This window comes from Oncorhynchus mykiss, chromosome 9 (genome assembly GCF_057628025.1).
Source record: "Oncorhynchus mykiss isolate SJ-2025 chromosome 9, ASM5762802v1, whole genome shotgun sequence".
In the NCBI taxonomy this organism is placed as follows: domain Eukaryota; kingdom Metazoa; phylum Chordata; class Actinopteri; order Salmoniformes; family Salmonidae; genus Oncorhynchus; species Oncorhynchus mykiss.
Window position 1 is genome coordinate 82,278,841 of NC_143030.1, and position 22,472 is coordinate 82,301,312.

At 50.8% G+C, this 22,472-nt stretch overlaps 1 protein-coding gene across 3 annotated transcripts; it reads right to left on the minus strand.

Annotated features, from left to right (window-relative positions):
• Window positions 1-1,411: 1,411 nt before the first annotated feature.
• lrrc23 (leucine rich repeat containing 23) lies at window positions 1,412-20,229 on the minus strand. Of its 3 annotated transcripts, XM_090185581.1 has the most exons (11): window positions 20,119-20,229; window positions 19,625-19,704; window positions 17,760-19,097; window positions 13,308-13,502; window positions 13,009-13,118; window positions 10,925-11,045; window positions 10,637-10,778; window positions 9,056-9,186; window positions 7,965-8,101; window positions 3,074-3,278; window positions 1,414-2,612 (listed from the first exon to the last, which is right to left on the minus strand). In XM_090185581.1, exons 4-11 carry the CDS (start codon window positions 13,455-13,457, stop codon window positions 2,571-2,573), a joined length of 1,038 nt encoding a protein of 345 aa, XP_090041707.1. In that variant the 5' UTR covers window positions 13,458-13,502; window positions 17,760-19,097; window positions 19,625-19,704; window positions 20,119-20,229; the 3' UTR covers window positions 1,414-2,570. The 3 variants fall into 3 exon arrangements, with proteins under 3 accessions (XP_090041705.1, XP_090041706.1, XP_090041707.1); XM_090185579.1 differs by lacking the exons at window positions 10,925-11,045; window positions 13,009-13,118; window positions 13,308-13,502; ... (1 more) ...; window positions 19,625-19,704; window positions 20,119-20,229 and having other exon boundaries at window positions 1,412-2,659; window positions 10,637-10,802; XM_090185580.1 differs by lacking the exons at window positions 7,965-8,101; window positions 9,056-9,186; window positions 10,637-10,778; ... (4 more) ...; window positions 19,625-19,704; window positions 20,119-20,229 and adding an exon at window positions 6,763-6,914 and having other exon boundaries at window positions 1,412-2,659.
• Between the last annotated feature and the right edge of the window lie 2,243 nt (window positions 20,230-22,472).

The window sequence follows — 22,472 nt, forward strand, 5'->3', positions numbered from 1 at the left end:
GCCCCCCTACACTCTAACCACTAGGCTACCTGCCCCCCTACACTCTAACCACTAGGCTACCTGCCGCCCCTACACTCTAACCACTAGGCTACCTGCCGCCCCTACACTCTAACCACTAGGCTACCTGCCGCCCCTACACTCTAACCACTAGGCTACCTGCCGCCCCTACACTCTAACCACTAGGCTACCTGCCGCCCCTACACTCTAACCACTAGGCTACCTGCCGCCCCTACACTCTAACCACTAGGCTACCTGCCACCCCTACACTCTAACCACTAGGCTACCTGCCGCCCCTACACTCTAACCACTAGGCTACCTGCCGCCCCTACACTCTAACCACTAGGCTACCTGCCGCCCCTACACTCTAACCACTAGGCTACCTGCCCCCCTACACTCTAACCACGAGGCTACCTGCCCCCCTACACTCTAACCACTAGGCTACCTGCCGCCCCTACACTCTAACCACTAGGCTACCTGCCGCCCCTACACTCTAACCACTAGGCTACCTGCCCCCCTACACTCTAACCACGAGGCTACCTGCCCCCCTACACTCTAACCACTAGGCTACCTGCCGCCCCTACACTCTAACCACTAGGCTACCTGCCGCCCCTACACTCTAACCACTAGGCTACCTGCCGCCCCTACACTCTAACCACTAGGCTACCTGCCGCCCCTACACTCTAACCACTAGGCTACCTGCCCCCCTACACTCTAACCACTAGGCTACCTGCCGCCCCTACACTCTAACCACTAGGCTACCTACCACCCCTACACTCTAACCACTAGGCTACCTGCCCCCCTACACTCTAACCACTAGGCTACCTGCCCCCCTACACTCTAACCACTAGGCTACCTGCCTCCCCTACACTCTAACCACTAGGCTACCTGCCTCCTCTACACTCTAACCACTAGACTACCTGCTGTTTTCGCTCTGCATTGTTGTTTTTACCAAACATGTGATGAATAAAATGAGATTCGATATCATTACACCTACTAGCTGTTCAAATATGTTACACTGTCTCTTTAAGGCAGTCTGAGCGAGGCTAGCAGAAGGCAGGCGGCTCACCAACAGGGAAGTGAAGGAGTGATTTTGCCATCTCATCCTAACTCAGGACAAGCAGAATAATAGGTGTGATGACACAGCATTGTTTACAGCTCAACTCCTCTAGTTCTGGGTAACAGTACTCCTCGAGTGCACACACACTACTGAAATATTAACTTTGTGTGTGTGTGTCTCTGTGTGTGTGTGTCTCTGTGTGTGTGTCCTCAAACCCCTGCATCTACTTATGGTATGGGAATTCGGACAAACTAACATCTCAAATGCTATGACTTCAAAAATAAGACATTTGAAATGCTATCAACGACAAAGATAAACATTATACCAATCAATAAATGTTTACCAATCAATACATTTTTACCAATCAATAAATGTTTATTGTTTTGAAAATAGAGCGTCTCTAGTTGTCTATAAACACAATCTTCATTGGTTAATATACCAGGAATACATTTAACTAGCTAGTACAAACTTGTTCACACACACAAGGATCTATGTAGGTCTTCGATGTGGACTGGTGGAGTGACTGGGAGAGGAGTCACTGGGAGAGGAGTGACTGGGAGAGGAGTCACTGGGAGAGGAGTGACTGGGAGAGGAGTCACTGGGAGAGGAGTCACTGGGAGAGGAGTCACTGGGAGAGGTGTTACTGGGAGAGGGGTGACTGGGAGAGGGGTGACTGGGAGAGGAGTGACTGGGAGAGGAGTCACTGGGAGAGGAGTCACTGGGAGAGGAGTGACTGGGAGAGGAGTGACTGGGAGAGGAGTCACTGGGAGAGGAGTGACTGGGAGAGGAGTGACTGGGAGAGGAGTCACTGGGAGAGGAGTGACTGGGAGAGGAGTCACTGGGAGAGGAGTCACTGGGAGAGGAGTCGCTGGGAGAGGAGTCACTGGGAGAGGGGTGACTGGGAGAGGAGTCACTGGGAGAGGAGTGACTGGGAGAGGAGTCACTGGGAGAGGAGTCACTGGGAGAGGAGTGACTGGGAGAGGAGTCACTGGGAGAGGAGTGACTGGGAGAGGAGTCACTGGGAGAGGAGTCACTGGGAGAGGAGTGACTGGGAGAGGAGTCACTGGGAGAGGGGTGACTGGGAGAGGAGTCACTGGGAGAGGGGTGACTGGGAGAGGAGTCACTGGGAGAGGAGTGACTGGGAGAGGAGTGACTGGGAGAGGAGTGACTGGGAGAGGAGTCACTGGGAGAGGAGTCACTGGGAGAGGAGTCACTGGGAGAGGAGTGACTGGGAGAGGAGTGACTGGGAGAGGAGTGACTGGGAGAGGAGTCACTGGGAGAGGAGTGACTGGGAGAGGAGTCACTGGGAGAGGAGTCACTGGGAGAGGAGTGACTGGGAGAGGAGTCACTGGGAGAGGGGTGACTGGGAGAGGAGTCACTGGGAGAGGGGTGACTGGGAGAGGAGTCACTGGGAGAGGAGTGACTGGGAGAGGAGTGACTGGGAGAGGAGTGACTGGGAGATGAGTCACTGGGAGAGGAGTCACTGGGAGAGGAGTCACTGGGTGATGGTGAGTTAGTATTCCTCTGCCCCAACAGACACCTCATCATTAAACTCCTATAGAGACAGACAGAGGGAACAACAGACACCTCATCATTAAACTCCTATAGAGACAGACAGAGGGAACAAAAGTTGGACCCCAACGAAGGTGATGTGCACTTAAAGTCACAGGGGGTTGGTGGCACCTTAATTGAGGAGGACGGGCTCGAGCTAATGGCTGGAGTGGAATTAGTGGCTCGGTAGCATTCCATTTGATCCGTACCAGACGTGATTATGAGCCGTCCTTCCCTCAACAGCCTCCACTGACTTAAGCGTAGCTCAGTTGGTAGAGCTTGGTCCTTGCAACACTAGAATGGTGGGTTTGATTCCCGGGACTACACATACATTAAATGAATGCATGTATGACAGTAAGTCCGTTTGGATAAAAGTGTCTGCTAAATGTCAGATCGATTATGTGTGTTGTCTCTCTTGTGCGTGCGTGTTATACCCTGAGTCTCTCCTGTGCGTGCGTGTTATACCCTGAGTTTCTCCTGGGCCTCAGACTTCTCCTCAGGAGAGATGGGTTCCTTGTCGAGGCGCTCCAGCAACGGCAGGCGGCTCAGGACACACAGACGGTAGTCCTCCGTCTCCACGAGAGGGTTTTCCGCTAGGACCAGCGCTCGCAATGTCCTGGATACGCCCACCAGACTACGCAAGGCACGCTGGGCAGACACCAGGTTACCCCTGAAGGGGGGAAGGAGGAGAGAAGGGGAGACTGAGGGGTACTATGATGCAGTAGCCTGCTGAGGTAAAGGGAGGACAGAGATGGAGGGGTACTATGATGCAGTAGCCTGCTGAGGTAAAGAGGAGATGGAGGGGTTCTATGATACAGTAGCCTGCTGAGGTAAAGAGGAGATGGAGGGGTTCTATGATACAGTAGCCTGCTGAGGTAAAGAGGAGATGGAGGGGTACTATGATGCAGTAGCCTGCTGAGGTAAAGAGGAGATGGAGGGGTACTATGATGCAGTAGCCTGCTGAGGTAAAGAGGAGATGGAGGGGTACTATGATACAGTAGCCTGCTGAGGTAAAGAGGAGATGGAGGGGTACTATGATGCAGTAGCCTCCTGAGGTAAAGAGGAGATGGAGGGGTACTATGATGCAGTAGCCTGCTGAGGTAAAGAGGAGATGGAGGGGTACTATGATACAGTAGCCTGCTGAGGTAAAGAGGAGATGGAGGGGTACTATGATGCAGTAGCCTGCTGAGGTAAAGAGGAGATGGAGGGGTACTATGATGCAGTAGCCTGCTGAGGTAAAGAGGAGATGGAGGGGTACTATGATACAGTAGCCTGCTGAGGTAAAGAGGAGATGGAGGGGTACTATGATGCAGTAGCCTGCTGAGGTAAAGGGAGGACAGAGATGGAGGGGTACTATGATACAGTAGCCTGCTGAGGTAAAGAAGAGATGGAGGGGTACTATGATGCAGTAGCCTGCTGAGGTAAAGAGGAGATGGAGGGGTACTATGATGCAGTAGCCTGCTGAGGTAAAGGGAGGACAGAGATGGAGGGATACTATGATGCAGTAGCCTGCTGAGGTAAAGAGGAGATGGAGGGGTACTATGATGCAGTAGCCTGCTGAGGTAAAGAGGAGATGGAGGGGTACTATGATGCAGTAGCCTGCTGAGGTAAAGAGGAGACGGAGGGGTACTATGATGCAGTAGCCTGCTGAGGTAAAGAGGAGATGGAGGGGTACTATGATGCAGTAGCCTGCTGAGGTAAAGAGGAGATGGAGGGGTACTATGATGCAGTAGCCTGCTGAGGTAAAGAGGAGATGGAGGGGTACTATGATGCAGTAGCCTGCTGAGGTAAAGAGGAGATGGAGGGGTACTATGATGCAGTAGCCTGCTGAGGTAAAGAGGAGATGGAGGGGTACTATGATGCAGTAGCCTGCTGAGGTAAAGAGGAGATGGAGGGGTACTATGATGCAGTAGCCTGCTGAGGTAAAGAGGAGATGGAGGGGTACTATGATACAGTAGCCTGCTGAGGTAAAGAGGAGATGGAGGGGTACTATGATGCAGTAGCCTCCTGAGGTAAAGAGGAGATGGAGGGGTACTATGATGCAGTAGCCTGCTGAGGTAAAGAGGAGATGGAGGGGTACTATGATACAGTAGCCTGCTGAGGTAAAGAGGAGATGGAGGGGTACTATGATGCAGTAGCCTGCTGAGGTAAAGAGGAGATGGAGGGGTACTATGATGCAGTAGCCTGCTGAGGTAAAGAGGAGATGGAGGGGTACTATGATACAGTAGCCTGCTGAGGTAAAGAGGAGATGGAGGGGTACTATGATGCAGTAGCCTGCTGAGGTAAAGAGGAGATGGAGGGGTACTATGATGCAGTAGCCTGCTGAGGTAAAGGGAGGACAGAGATGGAGGGGTACTATGATACAGTAGCCTGCTGAGGTAAAGAAGAGATGGAGGGGTACTATGATGCAGTAGCCTGCTGAGGTAAAGAGGAGATGGAGGGGTACTATGATGCAGTAGCCTGCTGAGGTAAAGGGAGGACAGAGATGGAGGGATACTATGATGCAGTAGCCTGCTGAGGTAAAGAGGAGATGGAGGGGTACTATGATGCAGTAGCCTGCTGAGGTAAAGAGGAGATGGAGGGGTACTATGATGCAGTAGCCTGCTGAGGTAAAGAGGAGACGGAGGGGTACTATGATGCAGTAGCCTGCTGAGGTAAAGAGGAGATGGAGGGGTACTATGATGCAGTAGCCTGCTGAGGTAAAGAGGAGATGGAGGGGTACTATGATGCAGTAGCCTGCTGAGGTAAAGAGGAGATGGAGGGGTACTATGATGCAGTAGCCTGCTGAGGTAAAGAGGAGATGGAGGGGTACTATGATGCAGTAGCCTGCTGAGGTAAAGAGGAGATGGAGGGGTACTATGATGCAGTAGCCTGCTGAGGTAAAGGGAGGACAGAGATGGAGGGATACTATGATACAGTAGCATTCAGAGGTAAAGAGGAGATGGAGGGGTACTATGATGCAGTAGCCTGCTGAGGTAAAGAGGAGATGGAGGGGTACTATGATGCAGTAGCCTGCTGAGGTAAAGAGGAGATGGAGGGGTACTATGATGCAGTAGCCTGCTGAGGTAAAGAGGAGATGGAGGGGTACTATGATGCAGTAGCCTGCTGAGGTAAAGAGGAGATGGAGGGGTACTATGATGCAGTAGCCTGCTGAGGTAAAGGGGAGATGGAGGGGTACTATGATGCAGTAGCCTGCTGAGGTAAAGAGGAGATGGAGGGGTACTATGATGCAGTAGCCTGCTGAGGTAAAGAGGAGATGGAGGGGTACTATGATGCAGTAGCCTGCTGAGGTAAAGAGGAGATGGAGGGGTACTATGATGCAGTAGCCTGCTGAGGTAAAGAGGAGATGGAGGGGTACTATGATACAGTAGCCTGCTGAGGTAAAGAGGAGATGGAGGGGTACTATGATGCAGTAGCTTGCTGAGGTAAAGAGGAGATGGAGGGATACTATGACACAGTAGCTTGCTGAGGTAAAGAGGAGATGGAGGGGTACTATGATGCAGTAGCCTGCTGAGGTAAAGGGAGGACAGAGATGGAGGGATACTATGATGCAGTAGCTTGCTGAGGTAAAAATAGGTATTTATACATTCATCTGTCAGGGGGATTGACGTCAGATGTTTAGTGAAAGCCAGTTGATGGTGTTGAAGTACTGCAGGGACTTCATGTTGGGACTGATGTCTACCTGATGTTGAGGTACTGTTGGGACTGATGTCTACCTGGTGTTGAGGTACTGTTGGGACTGATGTCTACCTGATGTTGAGGTACTGTTGGGCCTTCATGTTGGGACTGATGTCTACCTGATGTTGAGGTACTGCAGGGACTGATGTCGACCTGATGTTGAGGTACTGATGTCTACCTGATGTTGAGGTACTGTAGGGACTGATGTCTACCTGATGTTGAGGTACTGTTGGGACTGATGTCTACCTGATGTTGAGGTACTGTAGGGACTTCATGTTGGGACTGATGTCTACCTGATGTTGAGGTACTGTTGGGACTGATGTCTACCTGATGTTGAGGTACTGTAGGGACTGATGTCTACCTGATGTTGAGGTACTGCAGGGAATTCATGTTGGGACTGATGTCTACCTGATGTTGAGGTACTGTTGGGACTGATGTCTACCTGATGTTGAGGTACTGTTGGGACTGATGTCTACCTGATGTTGAGGTACTGCAGGGACTTCATGTTGGGACTGATGTCTACCTGATGTTGAGGTACTGTTGGGACTGATGTCTACCTGATGTTGAGGTACTGTAGGGACTTCATGTTGGGACTGATGTCTACCTGATGTTGAGGTACTGTTGGGACTGATGTCTACCTGATGTTGAGGTACTGTTGGGACTGATGTCTACCTGATGTTGAGGTACTGTTGGGACTGATGTCTACCTGATGTTGAGGTACTGCAGGGACTTCATGTTGGGACTGATGTCTACCTGATGTTGAGGTACTGCAGGGACTTCATGTTGGGACTGATGTCTACCTGATGTTGAGGTACTGTTGGGACTGATGTCTACCTGATGTTAAAGTACTGTTGGGACTTCATGTTGGGACTGATGTCTACCTGATGTTGAGGTACTGTTGGGACTGATGTCTACCTGGTGTTGAGGTACTGAGGGGACTGATGTCTACCTGATGTTGAGGTACTGTAGGGACTTCATGTTGGGACTGATGTCTACCTGATGTTGAGGTACTGTTGGGACTGATGTCTACCTGATGTTGAGGTACTGCAGGGACTTCATGTTGGGACTGATGTCTACCTGATGTTGAGGTACTGTTGGGACTGATGTCTACCTGATGTTGAGGTACTGCAGGGACTTCATGTTGGGACTGATGTCTACCTGATGTTGAGGTACTGTTGGGACTGATGTCTACCTGATGTTGAGGTACTGTTGGGACTGATGTCTACCTGATGTTGAGGTACTGCAGGGACTTCATGTTGGGACTGATGTCTACCTGATGTTGAGGTACTGCTGGGACTTCATGTTGGGACTGATGTCTACCTGATGTTGAGGTACTGTTGGGACTGATGTCTACCTGGTGTTGAGGTACTGAGGGGACTGATGTCTACCTGATGTTGAGGTACTGTAGGGACTTCATGTTGGGACTGATGTCTACCTGATGTTGAGGTACTGTTGGGACTGATGTCTACCTGATGTTGAGGTACTGCAGGGACTTCATGTTGGGACTGATGTCTACCTGATGTTGAGGTACTGTTGGGACTGATGTCTACCTGATGTTGAGGTACTGTTGGGACTGATGTCTACCTGATGTTGAGGTACTGTAGGGACTTCATGTTGGGACTGATGTCTACCTGATGTTGAGGTACTGCAGGGACTTCATGTTGGGACTGATGTCTACCTGATGTTGAGGTACTGCAGGGACTTCATGTTGGGACTGATGCCATCTAGAGTCTCCAGTTGGTTGTCTCGGAGGTGCAGGGTGGTCAGACGCTCCAGCTTACCCAGACCCTCCAGGCGCTTGATAGTATTCTGGGCCTGCACAGGGGTCAGAAGTTACAGGTCACGGGGTTAGAGGTCAGAATTAAACTGAGGTAAGTGACAGGTGAAAGGTTAGAACCAGGAATCAGATGGGGTTATGGGTTAGGGTCGAAAGGTCAGGTAGAGCCTGTGTGGGTTATGGGTTAGGGTCGAAAGGTCAGGTAGAGCCTGTGTAGGTTAGAGTTAGGGTCGAAAGGTCAGGTAGAGCCTGTGTAGGTTAGAGTTAGGGTTGAAAGGTCAGGTAGAGCCTGTGTAGGTTAGAGTTAGGGTCGAAAGGTCAGGTAGAGCCTGTGTAGGTTAGAGTTAGGGTCGAAAGGTCAGGTAGAGCCTGTGTAGGTTAGAGTTAGGGTTGAAAGGTCAGGTAGAGCCTGTGTAGGTTAGCGTTAGGGTCGAAAGGTCAGGTAGAGCCTGTGTAGGTTAGAGTTAGGGTCGAAAGGTCAGGTAGAGCCTGGTTAGAGTTAGGGTCGAAAGGTCAGGTAGAGCCTGTGTAGGTTAGAGTTAGGGTCGAAAGGTCAGGTAGAGCCTGTGTAGGTTAGAGTTAGGGTCGAAAGGTCAGGTAGAGCCTGGTTAGAGTTTGGGTTGAAAGGTCAGGTAGAGCCTGTGTAGGTTGGAGTTAGGGTTGAAAGGTCAGGTAGAGCCTGTGTAGGAGGTTAAAGGTTACCAGGTAGAGGCGTTGGAGGTTGGGCAGATGGAGGTTATGATGAGAGGTTAAAGGTTACCAGGTAGAGGCGTTGGAGGTTGGGCAGATGGAGGTTATGGTGAGAGGTTAAAGGTTACCAGGAAGAGGCATCGGAGGTTGGGCAGATGGAGGTTATGGTGAGAGGTTAAAGGTTACCAGGAACAGGCATCGGAGGTTGGGCAGATGGAGGTTATGATGAGAGGTTAAAGGTTACCAGGTAGAGGCATCAGAGGTTGGGCAGATAGAGGTTATGGTGAGAGGTTAAAGGTTACCAGGTAGAGGCGTCGGAGGTTGGGTAGGTATATCCCGTCGGTGGTCTCCAGTTTGTTTCCTCTCAGTTCCAGAGTCACCAGGTTGGTCAGGTGATGGTACCGTAGCCCCGACACCCTCTGGATACCGTTACCTAGCAACGACACACAGACACACTCTGGACACCCTTACTTAGAGCGGCCATACTCAACCTACAGACCCAGGCCTCGACACTCAGGGGGCCCACATTGATTTTGTTGAGTCACTCAAGTATCATATTATGAACACACATAAGACATGTCTGTCTGCCTGCCCGCCTGACTGTCTGTCTGTCTGTCTGTCTGTCTGTCTGTCTGTCTGTCTGTCTGTCTGTCTGTCTGTCTGTCTGTCTGTCTGTCTGTCTGCCTGCCTGTCTGTCTGCTTGTCTGTCTGTCCGCCCGCCCGCCCGACTGCCCGCCTGTCTGTCTGTCTGTCCGCCCGCCTGTCTGCCCGCCCGCCCGCCTGTCTGCCCGCCCGCCTGTCTGTCCGCCCGCCCGCCTGTCTGTCCGCCCCCCTGTCTATCCGCCCGCCTGTCTGTCTGTCTGCCCGCCCGCCCGCCTGTCTGTCCGCCTGCCTGTCTGTCCGCCCGCCCGACTGTCCGCCCGCCCGCCTGTCTGTCCGCCCGCCCGACTGTCTGCCCGCCTGTCTGTCCGCCCGCCTGTCTGTCCGCCCGCCCGACTGTCTGTCTGCCCGCCTGTCTGTCCGCCCGCCCGACTGTCTGTCCGCCTGTCTGTCTGCCCGTCCATCCGTCTGTCTATGCTAGGTAATGGCGTGTCTTTCTGTCTATGCCATAGAGATAGATAGAGGACTCTAGAGCTCAAAAGCCAGTTTTAGCATGGGCAGCGCTTCCACCATTTTAAAGTAGTCAACTGGGTGGGACTTCCTATGGTTTAAGGAAAGGTTACACAATTCCATGCAGGTCATCAGGAGGGATCAGCCAATGAATTATGGTCGTGAGCAAACATTCCATAGCTGTAGGCGACAGTAAATCAACTCTAGCTTTATAGGACAGCCCATATGTAAAATGTCTGCTAAATGGCAGATATTATATTAGAAGAAAATGTACTACTTCAAAATTGAGATGGCCTCAATGGCGCTGCCCATGCGCTAACAGACGCTATAATGGGACAGATACAAAGAAGAGTCCTCTATCGTTCTTTATGGGTCTATGCTAGGTAATGGTCCGTCTATATTAGATCAACTCAGTACACTGATTGTAAGATATGTTACTTTATCTCAGCCGCATTCAGACCTTAAATCTATGTAAATAGATCAATCCTGGCCAATGAGGTTCTCCAACACCCTCTCCCCAGACTGACCAATGAGGTTGAGGCTCTCTCACACCCCTTCCCAGACTGACCAATGAGGTTGAGGATCTCCCACACCCCCTCCCAGACTGACCAATGAGGTTGAGGCTCTCCCACACCCCTTCACAGACAGACCAATGAGGTTGAGGATCTCCCACACCCCCTCCCAGACCGACCAATGAGGTTGAGGCTCTCCCACACCCCTTCCCAGACTGACCAATGAGGTTGAGGCTCTCCCACACCCCCTCCCAGACTAACCAATGAGGTTGAGGCTCTCTAGGCCGAGGCCTTCTAGGCCTTCCAGGTCTTTGAGGCGGTTCAGGGCCAGACTCAGCCACTGTAGGTATGTCAGCTGACCCAGGGGCTGACCTCTGAACCCGGCCACCATATTACCATCGCCCTGGGGGGAGGGGGGAAAGGTAATGTTTATATTATTATTATTATTGAAAAATGCTACACCGTCTTACACAGCAGGGACTATACTTATTAAGACTCTGGTCAAAATGTTGCACTATATGAGGAATATGGTGCGATTTGGGTCCTTGCCTTCAGCCACAGCAGCTGTGTGAGGGCAGCCAGGGGTGAAAGGTCAGAGAGGTGGTTGGATGACACGTCCAGGAAACGCAGGTGGACAAACGAGCTGACCAGGGTCATGTCTGTCAGACGTCTGGGGAGAGAGAGAGGGAGGGGGGAGAGAGAGGGGAGAGAGAGAGGGAAGGGGGAGAGAGGGGGGGGAGAGGGGGGGAAAGAGAGGGAAGGGGGAGAGAGGGAGGGAGGAGAGAGAGAGAAGGGGGAGAGGAGAGAGAGATGAGATGGGGGGAAAGAAGGGGACAAAGAGGGGGTAGGGAGGCACAAGGAGAGAGACGGGGGTAGGGAGGCACAAGGAGAGAGAGGGGGTAGGCAAACACAGGGAGAGAGAGGGGGTAGGGAGGCACAAGGAGAGAGAGGGGGTAGGGAGGCACAAGGAGAGAGAGGGGGTAGGGAGACACAAGGAGAGAGAGGGGGTAGGGAGGCACAGGGAGAGAGACGGGGTAGGGAGACACAGGGAGAGAGAGGGGGTATGGAGACACAGGGAGAGAGAGGGGGTAGGGAGGCACAGGGAGAGAGACGGGGTAGGGAGGCACAAGGAGAGAGAGGGGTTAGGGAGGCACAAGGAGAGAGAGGGGTTAGAGAGGCACAAGGAGAGAGAGGGGGTAGGGAGAGAGAGAGAGGGGGTAGGGAGGCACGGGAGAGAGAGGGGGTAGGGAGGCATGGGGAGAGAGAGGGGGTAGGGAGGCACAAGGAGAGAGACGGGGGTAGGGAGGCACAAGGAGAGAGACGGGGGTAGGGAGGCACAAGGAAAGAGAGGGGGTAGGGAGGCACAAGGAGAGAGAGGGGGTAGGGAGACACAGGGAGAGAGAGGGGGTAGGGAGGCACAGGGAGAGAGAGGGGGTAGGGAGACACAGGGAGAGAGAGGGGGTAGGGAGGCACAGGGAGAGAGAGGGGGTAGGGAGGCACAGGGAGAGAGAGGGGGTAGGGAGGCACAGGGAGAGCGAGGGGGTAGGGAGGCACGGGGAGAGAGAGGGGGTAGGAAGACACAGGGAGAGAGAGGGGGTAGGGAGGCACAAGGAGAGAGAGGGGGTAGGGAGGCACAGGGAGAGAGAGGGGGTAGGGAGGCACAGGGAGAGAGAGGGGGTAGGGAGGCACGGGGAGAGAGAGGAGGTAGGGAGACACAGGGAGAGAGAGGGGGTAGGGAGGCACAGGGAGAGAGAGGGGGTAGGAAGACACAGGGAGAGAGAGGGGGTAGGGAGGCACAAGGAGAGAGAGGGGGTAGGGAGGCACAGGGAGAGAGAGGGGGTAGGGAGGCACGGGGAGAGAGAGGAGGTAGGGAGACACAGGGAGAGAGAGGGGGTAGGGAGGCACAAGGAGAGAGAGGGGGTAGGAAGACACAGGGAGAGAGAGGGGGTAGGGAGGCACGGGGAGAGAGAGGGGGTAGGAAGACACAGGGAGAGAGAGGGGGTAGGGAGGCACAAGGAGAGAGAGGGGGTAGGGAGGCACAGGGAGAGAGAGGGGGTAGGGAGGCACGGGGAGAGAGAGGAGGTAGGGAGACACAGGGAGAGAGAGGGGGTAGGGAGGCACAAGGAGAGAGAGGGGGTAGGAAGACACAGGGAGAGAGAGGGGGTAGGGAGGCACGGGGAGAGAGAGGGGGTAGGGAGGCACGGGGAGAGAGAGGAGGTAGGGAGACACAGGGAGAGAGAGGGGGTAGGGAGGCACAGGGAGAGAGAGGGGGTAGGGAGGCACGGGGAGAGAGAGGAGGTAGGGAGACACAGGGAGAGAGAGGGGGTAGGGAGGCACAAGGAGAGAGAGGGGGTAGGAAGACACAGGGAGAGAGAGGGGGTAGGGAGGCACGGGGAGAGAGACGAGGATAAGTTGCATTGCTGCTTATCCAATTATTTTAGATGAAACAATTGTCTTGGGTTAGGGGCTAGGGATGAGAGGCTAGGAGCCAACCTAGGGGCTAGCAGTTGATTTGGGACTGGGCCCGGTTGGCATCCCTATAGGCCCTGTTCAAAAGTAGGGCATGTGCACTATAAATGGGATAGGGTGCCATTTGAGACCAGGTGTTTTGTGTCCTGTGGTGGTCACCTCACCTGTTTTCCAGTTGGAGCTTAACGAAGGCGTGTGCCAGGCCGTTCCCGGTACGACACAAAAGAGACAAACCGGGGATCAGAATCTCCTTGGTCAGAGGGCATGGCTCGATCTGGAGAGGGACACATCAACACAACACTCAGCTAAGCAGCAATGAAATAATGAATTCATGAATCAATGTATCAGAATAAATCCCATTTTATTGATGAGTTATCAGTTCACATGTTGAAATGTATTGTAGGTTAGGTTACCCATGTGATCGATAATCAACAACCAAAAACGAAACAACGTCAATGTGCACCTGGTCCTCTTTTTCTGACATATTTTCCTCCTGTCCATCCTCATTCGCGGCCTCCTCTCCCTCCGACAGCGCCGTGGCCTCCTCTCCCTCCGACAGCGCCCCGGCCTCCTCTCCCTCCGACAGCGCCCCGGCCTCCTCTCCCTCCGACATCCTGCTCTCCGTTTAACAGTTTGGGCTGGGGACAAGTGAACGTCACTGGATAAAAAAAAAATTAAACAATTTATTTCACCTTTAAGTTCTCATTTACAACTGCGACCTGGCCAAGATAAAGCAAAGTGCTAATTAATAACTTAAAAATCATACAATGTGATTTTCTGGATTTTTGTTTTAGATTCCGTCTCTCACAGTTGAAGTGTATATATGATTAAAATGACATGCTTTGTAAGTAGGAAAACCTGCAAAATCGGCAGTGTTTCAAATACTTGTTCTCCCCACTGTAGGTCTGTAGCAGTTTGGGTCAAGAGTGTCCCCCCCCCTTTGAAGAGGGGGATGACCGCAGCTGCTTTCCAATCTTTGGGAATCTCAGACGACACAAAAGAGAGGTTGAACAGGCTAGTAATAGGGGTTGCAACAATTTCGTCAGATCATTTTAGAAAGAAAGGGTCCAGATTGTCTAGCCCGGCTGATTTGTAGGTGTCCAGATTTTGCAGCTCTTTCATCAGCTGACTTGACTTGGGAGAAGGAGACATGGTGAAGGCTTGGGCGAGTTGCTGTGGGGGGTGCAGTGCTGTTGATCGGGGTAGGGGTAGCCAGGTGGAAAGCATGGCCAGCCGTAGAAAAATGCTTATTGAAATTCTCAATTATGGTTGATTTATCAGTGGTGACAGTGTGTCCTAGCCTCAGTGCAGTCGGCAGCTGGGAGGAGGTGCTCTTATTCTCCATGGACTTTACAGTGTCCCAGAACTTTTTTGAGTTTGTGTTGCAGGACGCAAATTTCTGCTTGAAAAAGCTAGTCTTGGCTTTTCTAACTGCCTGTGTATAATGGTTTCTAGCTTCCCTGAACAGCTGCATATCACGGGGGCTGTTCGATGCTAATGCAGAACGCCATAGGATGTTTTTGTGTTGGTTAAGGGCAGTCAGGTCTGGAGAGAACCAAGGGCTATATCTGTTCCTGGTTCTAAATTTCTTGAATAGGGCATGCTTATTTAAGATGGTGAGGAAGGCATTTAAAAAAAAATAACCAGGCATCCTCTACTGATGGGATGAGGTCAATATCCTTCCAGGATACCCGGGCCAGATCGATTAGAAAGGCCTGCTCGCTGAAGTGTTTCAGGGAGCGTTTGACAGTGATGAGTGGAGGCCGTTTGCCCGCTGACCCATTACGGATGCAGGCAATGAGGCAGTGATCGCTGGCTACCCCTACCCCGGTTTTCCCCATTAAGCAGGGAGTCGGAGTCTGAGGCAGTGCCTTCTCTTGTCTCTACTCCTCCCGTTACGGGGTCTGAGACGCCGAAGCCTCCCACCATTAGCTCTGACAAATTGAAAACTCTAGTCATTGGCGACTCCATTACCCGCAGTATTAGACTTAAAACGAATCATCCAGCGATCATACACTGTTTACCGGGGGGCAGGGCTACCGACGTTAAGGTTCATCTGAAGATGGTGCTGGCTAAAGCTAAATCTGGCAAGTGTAGAAAGTATAGAGATATTGTTATCCACGTCGGCACCAACGATGTTAGGATGAAACAGTCAGAGACCACCAAGCGCAACATAGCTTCAGCGTGTAAATCAGCTAGAAAGATGTGTCGGCATCGAGTAATTGTCTCTGGCCCCCTCCCAGTTAGGGGGAGTGATGAGCTCTACAGCAGAGTCTCACAACTCAATCGCTGGTTGAAAACTGTTTTCTGCCCCTCCCAAAAGATAGAATTTGTAGATAATTGGCCCTCTTTCTGGGACAGACCAAGCCTGGCCTGCTGAGGAGTGACGGACTCCATCCTAGCTGGAGGGGTGCTCTCATCTTATCTACCAACATAGACAGGGTTCTAACTCCTCTAGCTCCACAATGAAATAGGGTGCAGGCCAGGCAGCAGGCTGTTAGCCAGCCTGCCAGCTTAGTGTAGTCTGCCACTACCACAGTCAGTGTAGTCAGCTCAGCTATCCCCATTGAGACCGTGTCTGTGCCTCGACCTAGGTTGGGCAAAACTAAACATGGCGGTGTTCGCCTTAGCAATCTCACTAGGATAAAGACCTCCTCCATTCCTGCCATTATTGAAAGAGATTGTGATACCTCACATCTCAAAATAGGTCTACTTAATGTTAGATCCCTCACCTCCAAGGCAGTTATAGTCAATGAACTAATCACTGATCATAATCTTGATGTGATTGGCCTGACTGAAACATGGCTTAAGCCTGATGAATTTACTGTGTTAAATGAGGCCTCACCTCCTGGTTACACTGGTGACCATATCCCCCGTGCATCCCGCAAAGGTGGAGGTGTTGCTAACATTTACGATAGCAAATTTCAATTTACAAAACAAAAATAAGATTTTTTTGTCTTTTGAGCTGCTAGTCATGAAATCTATGCAGCCTACTCAATCACTTTTTATAGCTACTGTTTACAGGCCTCCTGGGCCATATACAGCGTTCCTCATTGAGTTCCCTGAATTCCTATCGGACCTTGTAGTCATAGCAGATAATATTCTAATCTTTGGTGACTTTAATATTCACATGGAAAAGTCCACAGACCCACTCCAAAAGGCTTTCGGAGCCATCATCGACTCAGTGGGTTTTGTCCAACATGTCTCTGGACCCACTCACTGTCACAGTCATACCCTGGACCTAGTTTTGTCCCATGGAATAAATGTTGTGGATCTTAATGTTTTTCCTCATAATCCTGGACTATCGGACCACCATTTTATTTCGTTTGCAATAGCAAAAAAAATAATCTGCTCAGACCCCAACCAAGGAGCATCAAAAGTCGTGCTATAAATTCTCAGACAACACAAAGATTTCTTGATGCCATTCCAGACTCCCTCTGCCTACCCAAGGACGTCAGAGGACAAAAATCCGTTATCCACCTAACTGAGGAACTCAATTTAACCTTGCGCAATACCCTAGATGCAGTTGCACCCCTAAAAACTAAAAACATTTGTCATAAGAAACTAGCTCCCTGGTATACAGAAAATACCCGAGCTCTGAAGCAAGCTTCCAGAAAATTGGAACGGAAATGGCGCCACACCAAACTGGAAGTCTTCCGACTAGCTTGGAAAGACAGTACCGTGCAATATTGAAGAGCCCTTACTACTGCTCGATCATCCTATTTTTCCAACTTAATTGAGTAAAATAAGAACAATCCAAAATGTATTTTTGATACTGTCGCAAAGCTAACTAAAAAGCAGCATTCCCCAAGAGAGGATGGCTTTCACTTCAGCAGTGATAAATTCATGAACTTCTTTGAGGAAAAGATCATGATCATTAGAAAGCAAATTACGGACTCCTCTTTAAATCTGCGTATTCCTCCAAAGCTCAGTTGTCCTGAGTCTGCACAACTCTGCCAGGACCTAGGATCAAGAGAGACACTCAAGTGTTTTGGTACTATTTCTCTTGACACAATGATGAAAATAATCATGGCAAGAAGATATCAGTTTGTCTCTGTGAATGGTTTGTCCTCTGACAAATCAATTGTAAACGTTGGTGTTCCTCAAGGTTCCGTTTTAGGACCACTATTGTTTTCACTATATATTTTACCTCTTGGTGATGTCATTTGGAAACATAATGTTAACTTTCACTGCTATACGGATGACACACAGCTGTACATTTCGATGAAACATGGTGAAGCCCCAAAATTGTCCTCGTTAGAAACTTTCTACTTTTAAACTTGGACAAAACAGAGATGCTTGTTCTAAGTCCCAAGAAACAAAGAGATCTTCTGTTGAATCTGACAATTAATCTTGATGGTTGTACAGTCGTCTCAAATAAAACTGTGAAGGACCTCGGCGTTACTCTGGACCCTGATCTCTCTTTTGACGAACATATCAAGACTGTTTCAAGGACAGCTTTTTTCCATCTACGTAACATTGCAAAAATCAGAAACTTTCTGTCCAAAAATGATGCAGAAAAATTAATCCATGCTTTTGTTGCTTCTAGGTTAGACTACTGCAATGCTCTACTTTCCGGCTACCCGGATAAAGCACTAAATAAACTTCAGTTAGTGCTAAATACGGCTGCTAGAATCCTGACTAGAACCAAAAAATTTGATCATATTACTCTGGTGCTAGCCTCTCGACTCTGGCTTCCTGTTAAGGCAAGGGCTGATTTCAAGGTTTTACTGCTAACCTACAAAGCATTACATGGGCTTGCTCCTACCTATCTTGCCGATTTGGTCCTGCCGTACATACCTACACGTACGCTACGGTCACAAGACCTCCTAATTGTCCCTTGAATTTCTAAGCAAACAGCTTGAGGCAGGGCTTTCTCCTACAGAGCTCCATTTTTATGGAATGGTCTGCCTACCCATGTGAGAGATGCAGACTCCGTCTCAACCTTTAAGTCTTTACTGAGGACTAATCTCTTCAGTGGGTCATATGATTGAGTGTAGTCTGGCGATAGCTTTTCGAGCTAAAGGATAGCTGATGACCACCAACCGTGGTTAGCTGAATACTAACGTTAGCCAGTAAACTGGCTAGCTTCTGGCCTCTCTTCTGGCTAGCTTCAGGTCTCTCTTCTGGCTAGCTTCTGTCCTCTCTTCTGGCTAGCTTCTGTCCTCTCTTCTGGCTAGCTTCTGTCCTCTCTTCTGGCTAGCTTCTGTCCTCTCTTCTGGCTAGCTTCAGGCCTCTCTTCTGTCTAGCTTCTGTCCTCTCGTCTGGCCTCTCTTCTGGCTAGCTTCTGGCCTCTCTTCTGGCTAGCTTCTGTCGTCTCTTCTGGCTAGCTTCTGTCCTCTCTTCTGGCTAGCTTCTGGCCTCTATTCTGGCCAGCTTCTGGCCTCTCTTCTGGCTAGCTTCTGTCCTCTCTTCTGGCCTCTCTTCTGGCTAGCTTCTGGCTAGCTTCTGTCCTCTCTTCTGGCTAGCTTCTGTCCTCTCTTCTGGCTAGCTTCTGGCCTCTCTTCTGGCTAGCTTCTGTCCTCTCTTCTGGCCTCTCTTCTGGCTAGCTTCTGACCTCTCTTCTGTCCTCTCTTCTGGCTAGCTTCTGGCCTCTCTTCTGTCCTCTCTTCTGGCTAGTTTCTGCTCTCTCTTCTGGCTTCTCTTCTGGCTAGCTTCTGTCCTCTTTTCTGGCCTCTCTTCTGGCTAGCTTATGTCCTCTCTTCTGGCTAGCTTCTGTCCTCTCTTCTGGCTAGCTTCTGGCCTCTCTTCTGGCCAGCTTCTGGCCTCTCTTCTGGCTAGCTTCTGGCCTCTCTTCTGTCCTCTCTTCTGGCTAGCTTCTGGCTAGCTTCTGTCCTCTCTTCTGGCTAGCTTCTGTCCTCTCTTCTGGCTAGCTTCTGGCCTCTCTTCTGGCTAGCTTCTGTCCTCTCTTCTGGCCTCTCTTCTGTCCTCTCTTCTGGCTAGCTTCTGTCCTCTCTTCTGTCCTCTCTTCTGGCCTCTCTTCTGTCCTCTCTTCTGGCCTCTCTTCTGTTCTCTCTTCTGGCCTCTCTTCTGGATAGCTTCTGTCCTCTCTTCTGGCCTCTCTTCTGTCCTCTCTTCTGGCCTCTCTTCTGGATAGCTTCTGGCCTCTCTTCTGCTCTCTCTTCTGGATAGTTTCTGTCCTCTCTTCTGGACTCTCTTCAGGCCTCTCTTCTGTCCTCTCTTCTGGATAGCTTCTGTCCTCTCTTCTGTCCTCTCTTCTGGCTAGCTTCGGGCCTCTCTTCTGTCCTCTCTTCTATTGTGGATTTCAGATTTGAGGTGAATATTATTTGTAATTTTTTTTAAATTGGTGAGGCAGGTTGCAGGAGAGTGTTTTGAAGTTGAGTTTTTAAAAAAAGAAGAAAATATATAAAAAGACATGCGAAGAAAATATGTAAATATATACATATATATATACATACGGGACACGACAGGTATAATATCATGAACTAGCCACCTTCAATTTTTTTTAAAATAAATTGTAGTGAGCTAGCTTAAGTTAATCTAATTCAATTTGGGGCATTGTTTATTTTTAATTTAAAAAGGGCTTTACATTTACAGCTAGTTTGACACTTGTCTTCCTGACTTGGGGCTAGCCAGTACAGCTAACGCGTAACGTTACATTAGCTAACGTTGCGTCTCAAAAGAGACTAAATCTAAAATAGTACAGACCATGATACCTCAATTTAGGCTTTTTTATTAGCTATATGGTTAGTTAGTTAGCTAGTTGTTACATCCAACTTTTTAACGTTAATGTTGACAATATTGTAAAGAAGCTGTTACCTGAGTGAGTTAGCCACAGCGTTTATGGTGTCGTTTCCATGGAAACAAGATCAGCAGTCAGAGGGAGATCTTTCCTGCAACTTTGCATGAAAAAAATATTCTGTAAAGAAAGTCAAATCTCCCTGAATATAACCATGATTATGGATTATAATATAAATGGGGAAAAGTTCATATAAAAAGCATTGTATTTGTGTAATAACAACATCAACTGAAGGTGTATAATGTGGGACAACTCTTTCCAAAACCAGTATCATGCCATGTTTTTCACTCAGAATGTAATTTCGTTATTTTGAATGAACCAATCCAGTATTAGTCTAAATAGCATGTTTTGCTCAGTGTAGGTCAAGATTGCCAATATTTTACACAATGTAATTCCTCTTTTCTTAAACCACACCTTGTGTAAAACCAAGTTTGGAAACACAGTGTTGAGACAACCACCAGTAATGTAGAAATACATTCACAGCTCTTCTGTTCCGATGCACAGTCCAACTTACCACACTAAGTGAGAATACACCAACAGTACTATTATGTTTTCCATGTGTAATTCTCTCTAATGAATGCCTTCCAAACAGTATACCAGTGATTGAAACTTGTCTCCTTCCTGGAAATTGTGTGGTGTTCAATCAGGACGGCTATGTGGACACTCCTGGACAGGGTGCACTATGGGATGGCGAGGCCGGTCATGGACCCCCCAGATAGAATTTGTTTTGTTTCACCATAAACATAACAAATGGCATATTAATTACCATGCTCAGTTTTGCCAGTGTAGCCTGCCAGTAGCACAGACCGGAACAGAGGCTATATGCCAGTGTGTGCTCATAATCTGAGGGGGGTAAGAGAAGGGTACGTAATAATGTAATATTTTGTAGTTAAAATCCCCAAAATACATTCTGATTGGGGACCTAGCCATGCCATCATAAGATACCGCCTTCAATCCCTTGTTTAGGGAGCTTATTGGATCCCGGGGCGGGGTTAGGGAGCTCATTGGATCCCAGGGCGGGGTTAGGGAGTTCATTGGATCCCGGGGCGGGGTTAGGGAACTCATTGGATCCCGGGGCGGGGTTAGGGAGCTCATTGGATCCCAGGGCGGGGTTAGGGAACTCATTGGATCCCGGGGCGGGGTTAGGGAGCTCATTGGATCCCAGGGTGGGGTTAGGGAACTCATTGGATCCCGGGGCGGGGTTAGGGAGCTCATTGGATCCCGGGGGGGGGGGGGGGGGGGGGGTTAGGGAACTCATTGGATCCCGGGGTGGGGTTAGGGAGCTCATTGGATCCCGAGGTGGGGTTAAGGAACTCATTGGATCCCGGGGCGGGGTTAGGGAATTCATTGGATCCCAGGGTGGGGTTAGGGAGCTCATTAGATCCCAGGGCGGGGTTAGGGAGCTCATTGGATCCCGGGGCGGGGTTAAGGAACTCATTGGATCCCGGGGCGGGGTTAGGGAGCTCATTGGATCCCAGGGCGGGGTTAGGGAACTCATTGGATCCCAGGGCGGGGTTAGGGAACTCATTGGATCCCAGGGCGGGGTTAGGGAACTCATTGGATCCCGGGGCGGGGTTAGGGAGCTCATTGGATCCCAGGGTGGGGTTAGGGAACTCATTGGATCCCGGGGCGGGGTTAGGGAGCTCATTGGATCCCGGGGCGGGGTTAGGGAGCTCATTGGATCCCAGGGCAGGGTTAAGGAGCTCATTGGATCCCAGGGCGGGGTTAGGGAGCTCATTGGATCCCAGGGCGGGGTTAGGGAGTTCATTGGATCCCGGGGCGGGGTTAGGGAACTCATTGGATCCCGGGGCGGGGTTAGGGAGCTCATTGGATCCCAGGGCGGGGTTAGGGAACTCATTGGATCCCGGGGCGGGGTTAGGGAGCTCATTGGATCCCAGGGTGGGGTTAGGGAACTCATTGGATCCCGGGGCGGGGTTAGGGAGCTCATTGGATCCCGGGGGGGGGGGGGGGGGGGGGTTAGGGAACTCATTGGATCCCGGGGTGGGGTTAGGGAGCTCATTGGATCCCGAGGTGGGGTTAAGGAACTCATTGGATCCCGGGGCGGGGTTAGGGAATTCATTGGATCCCAGGGTGGGGTTAGGGAGCTCATTAGATCCCAGGGCGGGGTTAGGGAGCTCATTGGATCCCGGGGCGGGGTTAAGGAACTCATTGGATCCCGGGGCGGGGTTAGGGAGCTCATTGGATCCCAGGGCGGGGTTAGGGAACTCATTGGATCCCAGGGCGGGGTTAGGGAACTCATTGGATCCCAGGGCGGGGTTAGGGAACTCATTGGATCCCGGGGCGGGGTTAGGGAGCTCATTGGATCCCAGGGTGGGGTTAGGGAACTCATTGGATCCCGGGGCGGGGTTAGGGAGCTCATTGGATCCCGGGGCGGGGTTAGGGAGCTCATTGGATCCCAGGGCAGGGTTAAGGAGCTCATTGGATCCCAGGGCGGGGTTAGGGAGCTCATTGGATCCCAGGGCGGGGTTAGGGAACTCATTGGATCCCGGGGCGGGGTTAGGGAGCTCATTGGATCCCGGGGGGGGGGGGGGAACTCATTGGATCCCAGGGCAGGGTTAAGGAGCTCATTGGATCCCAGGGCGGGGTTAGGGAGCTCATTGGATCCCAGGGCGGGGTCAAATTAACCTTTTTTTTTTCTTTCACAGAGAGGGAAAAAGATTGTTCACCTTTGCAGACAGCTACAGCTAGCTTGGTTAATTTTTGGTAGTGTCTCACTGAATAATCATATCTAGTTGGCTAAGCTTTGATTAGCGTGGATATTCCAAAATGTCTGGGTGTACCACTATGTTGAGACCGATGGAGAGCTCACCGAGCAGCCTGCTAGCCCGACCACCGAGGCTTCCCCAA